The sequence below is a fragment of the Phaseolus vulgaris genome, chromosome 6 (assembly GCF_051622355.1).
Source record: "Phaseolus vulgaris cultivar YP4 chromosome 6, ASM5162235v1, whole genome shotgun sequence".
In the NCBI taxonomy this organism is placed as follows: domain Eukaryota; kingdom Viridiplantae; phylum Streptophyta; class Magnoliopsida; order Fabales; family Fabaceae; genus Phaseolus; species Phaseolus vulgaris.
This window is the reverse complement of record NC_143503.1, coordinates 10,660,739-10,661,753: the sequence shown is the minus strand read 5'-3', so window position 1 is coordinate 10,661,753 and position 1,015 is coordinate 10,660,739. Positions and strand designations below refer to the sequence as shown.

Genomic DNA, 1,015 nt, shown 5'->3' with positions numbered 1-1,015 from the left:
TGAAACTGCCGAGGTCTCAGCTTGGAGCTGTACTTGTACTCCACCATTCTCTTCAAGGCTTCAGCCTTGATTCTTGCTTCCTCCCTTACTTCATCCAGTAGGTCCAAGTTCACCTTTCTTTCTTCAATGGACTCTTCAGCCACGAAGTTCTGGAAACGTGGCGAGTTCTTCTGGATCTCTACAGGAATCATTGCGTCCGAACCATACACCATACTAAAGGGTGTTTCCTTGGTAGTGGACTGGGGAGTAGTGTGGTAAGCCCACACAATTCTATTGACAAGCAGTTGCGTATGGCGTGGCCATAGTCTTGGTGGAATTCGCACCAAGCATTCTTGCTAGGCCCCAACTTTTTGTCAGTCTTCGGGGGGTGACTTCAACCTCTCCGCTATGTTAGGAATAGCGATCAGCTCCTTAAGTTCCACTCGAAAGTTGTGTCTGGGAGGTGCGTCTTCCCTCGTTCGTGCCTTGGTCTGGGGCTTCCTTGTCTCCTATGGTTGCTGCTTTCCTGAGTCTTTCTTCTCTGTTGTCGCCTCATGCACCCTCATGGGTTGAGATCGACCAGTCCCTCGAGGTTGGACAGGGCCAACGCTACCGCGTTTTCTATGACCCGATCTTCTGCGACGATGTGCGCCATAGCCCGATGCCTGATCTCGCAAAATGTCTTAGGACAACATGTTATCATCGAGTCGCTGAAGGGTCTTGGTAGCACTCCTTTGGTGAAGGCGTGCACCGTCATGGCTTCGTCCTTGGTCTGTAGCCTTACCACTTGGACCCCAAACCTGTTTAAGAACTCTTTCAAGGTCTCTCCCTGGTATTGCTTTACGTCAAAGAGATCGTAAGAGATCGGAAGAGGAGCCCTGTTGACCAGGTACTGTTCTTTGAATATCGTTGAGAATTGGTCGAATGAAGTAATGTGTCCGTCACGGAGACTGACGAACCAATCCAACACTGTGCCTGCCAAAGTGCTCATAAATATCTTGCAGCACACAACATCGGAACCTCCTGAAAGCATCAT

The 1,015-nt window shown here is 49.8% G+C and overlaps 1 protein-coding gene across 1 annotated transcript; it reads right to left on the bottom strand.

Moving 5' to 3' along the window:
* Positions 1-541: 541 nt before the first annotated feature.
* Positions 542-1,015, bottom strand: LOC137833280 (uncharacterized). Its single transcript, XM_068641640.2, has one exon. It carries the CDS (start codon positions 1,013-1,015, stop codon positions 542-544), a length of 474 nt encoding a protein of 157 aa, XP_068497741.2.

What these genes read in the sequence shown, in the direction of transcription:
- LOC137833280 (XM_068641640.2), bottom strand. Translation starts at nt 1,015, where the DNA reads ATGATGCTTTCAGGAGGTTCCGATGTTGTGTGCTGCAAGATATTTATG.